This window comes from Tachyglossus aculeatus, chromosome X1 (genome assembly GCF_015852505.1).
Source record: "Tachyglossus aculeatus isolate mTacAcu1 chromosome X1, mTacAcu1.pri, whole genome shotgun sequence".
NCBI lineage: Eukaryota > Metazoa > Chordata > Mammalia > Monotremata > Tachyglossidae > Tachyglossus > Tachyglossus aculeatus.
In genome coordinates, this window is record NC_052101.1 from 20,983,780 (window position 1) to 20,985,636 (window position 1,857).

At 59.7% G+C, this 1,857-nt stretch overlaps 1 protein-coding gene across 1 annotated transcript; it reads left to right on the forward strand.

Moving 5' to 3' along the window:
* The first annotated feature begins 352 nt into the window (after positions 1 to 352).
* Positions 353 to 1,573, forward strand: GPR151 (G protein-coupled receptor 151). Its single transcript, XM_038771673.1, has one exon. The coding sequence runs from the start codon at positions 353 to 355 to the stop codon at positions 1,571 to 1,573; it is 1,221 nt and encodes a 406-aa protein (XP_038627601.1).
* The last annotated feature ends 284 nt before the right edge of the window (positions 1,574 to 1,857 follow it).

The window sequence follows — 1,857 nt, forward strand, 5'->3', positions numbered from 1 at the left end:
TCCTTCATCTGTCTGGGGAGGGATTGTTTCAACCATTCCCCCGGACCGGTAAGACGGACTGTTAGACTTGCTAATGAGCAGTCTCGGGGAGTGTCAATCATCACAGTCGCAAGGTATATAACGCCAAGCAGGCAGACACGCTCTACCTCCTACCTCTTTCGGGAGTGTCTGATTCCCGCTAGATGAACGAGGAGTGGGCGGGAAAGAAGGCGGCTCCCGGAGCTGGCGACGGGACCTTCCCGACTCCGAAGGGCTGAGGATCGACGGCGAGCCTGGAGGCGAAGCTAACTCCAGCCAAAGAGGGCTTCCGACGGAAAAGACCTCGCCGCCCACGGGCTCCAACTCCGGCATCATGAACACCTCCCGGCCTCAGTTCCGCTTCTCCGGAGGCTATCAGCCCCTTGACTCCCTCGAGTGGAGACGGGTCATTCCGGCTCTCTTGGCGGTCATCTGCCTGCTCGGTTTCGCGGGGAACCTGTGCGTGATCTGCACCCTCCTCTACGGCGCTCGGAAAAAGAAGCCTTCCATGATCCACTCCCTGATCCTCAACCTGAGCGCGGCCGACCTCTCGCTCCTGCTGTTCTCGGCCCCTCTGCGGGCGGCGGCGTACTCCAGGGGGGCTTGGAACTTGAGTTGGTTCGTGTGCAAGTCGGCGGACTGGTTCGCCCACGCGTGCATGGTGGCCAAGAGCCTGACCATGGCCGCGGTGGCCAAAGTGTGCTTCCTGTACGCCGGCAACCCGGCCAGACAAGGGCACCTCAACCAGGGCACCCTCTGGGCGGTGGTGCTGGCTATTTGGGGGACGGCGGCCCTCTTACCCCTGCCGGAATGGTTCTTCAGCACCTTCAGACGCGAGGCGGGGGTGGGAGTGTGCGTCACGGACGTGCCGGCCCCGGCTCGGGAGTTCGTGTACGTATTCGGCAAGCTCTACCCGCTCCTCGCCTTTGGCTTCCCCCTGCTCTTCTCCGGCTTTTACTTCCGGAAGGCTTACGGTCGGTGCCGGCGTCGGGGGACCAAGACCCAGAACCTGAGGAACCAGGTGCGGTCCAGGCGGCTGACGGTGATGCTGCTGAGCGTCACCGTGACCTCGGCGATCCTGTGGCTCCCGGAGTGGGCCGCTTGGCTGTGGGTTTGGAACCTCGGGGAGGGAAGTCCCCCCCCGCCCCAAGGCCTCATAGCCCTGTGCCAAGCGTCTATGTTTGCCATTTCGGCCGCAGACCCCCTCATCTTCCTCGCGATGTCGGAGGAGTTCAGAGAAGGCTGCGGAAGTCTGTGGAAATGGCTGACGCCGAGAAGAGCCTTACCGGGCCCGGGGTCTCCGGCGGCGGCCCAGGCGGGTCAACCTCAGGTCCTCCCGGACGCCGGCCCGCCTCCGGACTCCAGGCCGCCCGACTCGGAGGGAGGGAAACCGCACTCTCTCCCCGAAGAGGAAAGCCTAGAGAAGAAGGAGAACCCCGTCCTCCCAGACGTAGAACAATTCTGGCACGAGAGGGACTCGGTCCCTTCTGCTCAAGATAACGACCCGATCCCTTGGGAGCACGGAGAGCAGGAGACAGCGGGTTGCGAGAAATAGAACTGTGATTACGAAAGGTAAAGTTTCACCCTGTAAAATCGGTTCGTTACATTGTCCACTGCAGCGTCATGTAGCCTATTTTGCCAAAGATTGTGTTCTATAAAAAGAAAACTTCAAGCGACATGTAAAGTGTTACTGGATACGTTTTAACAGATGCGATGATCTTGCCCTCTGTATAACTCAAGAAACGTCTTGTCTCCTGTTTTTCCCTTTGTGTTCGTTCCCCGGTAATAAGCGAGGCAAAATAACCACGATGCTCATTTTGAAAAATGTCTCCGAGAAAT

What these genes read in the sequence shown, in the direction of transcription:
- GPR151 (XM_038771673.1), top strand. Translation starts at nt 353, where the DNA reads ATGAACACCTCCCGGCCTCAGTTCCGCTTCTCCGGAGGCTATCAGCCC.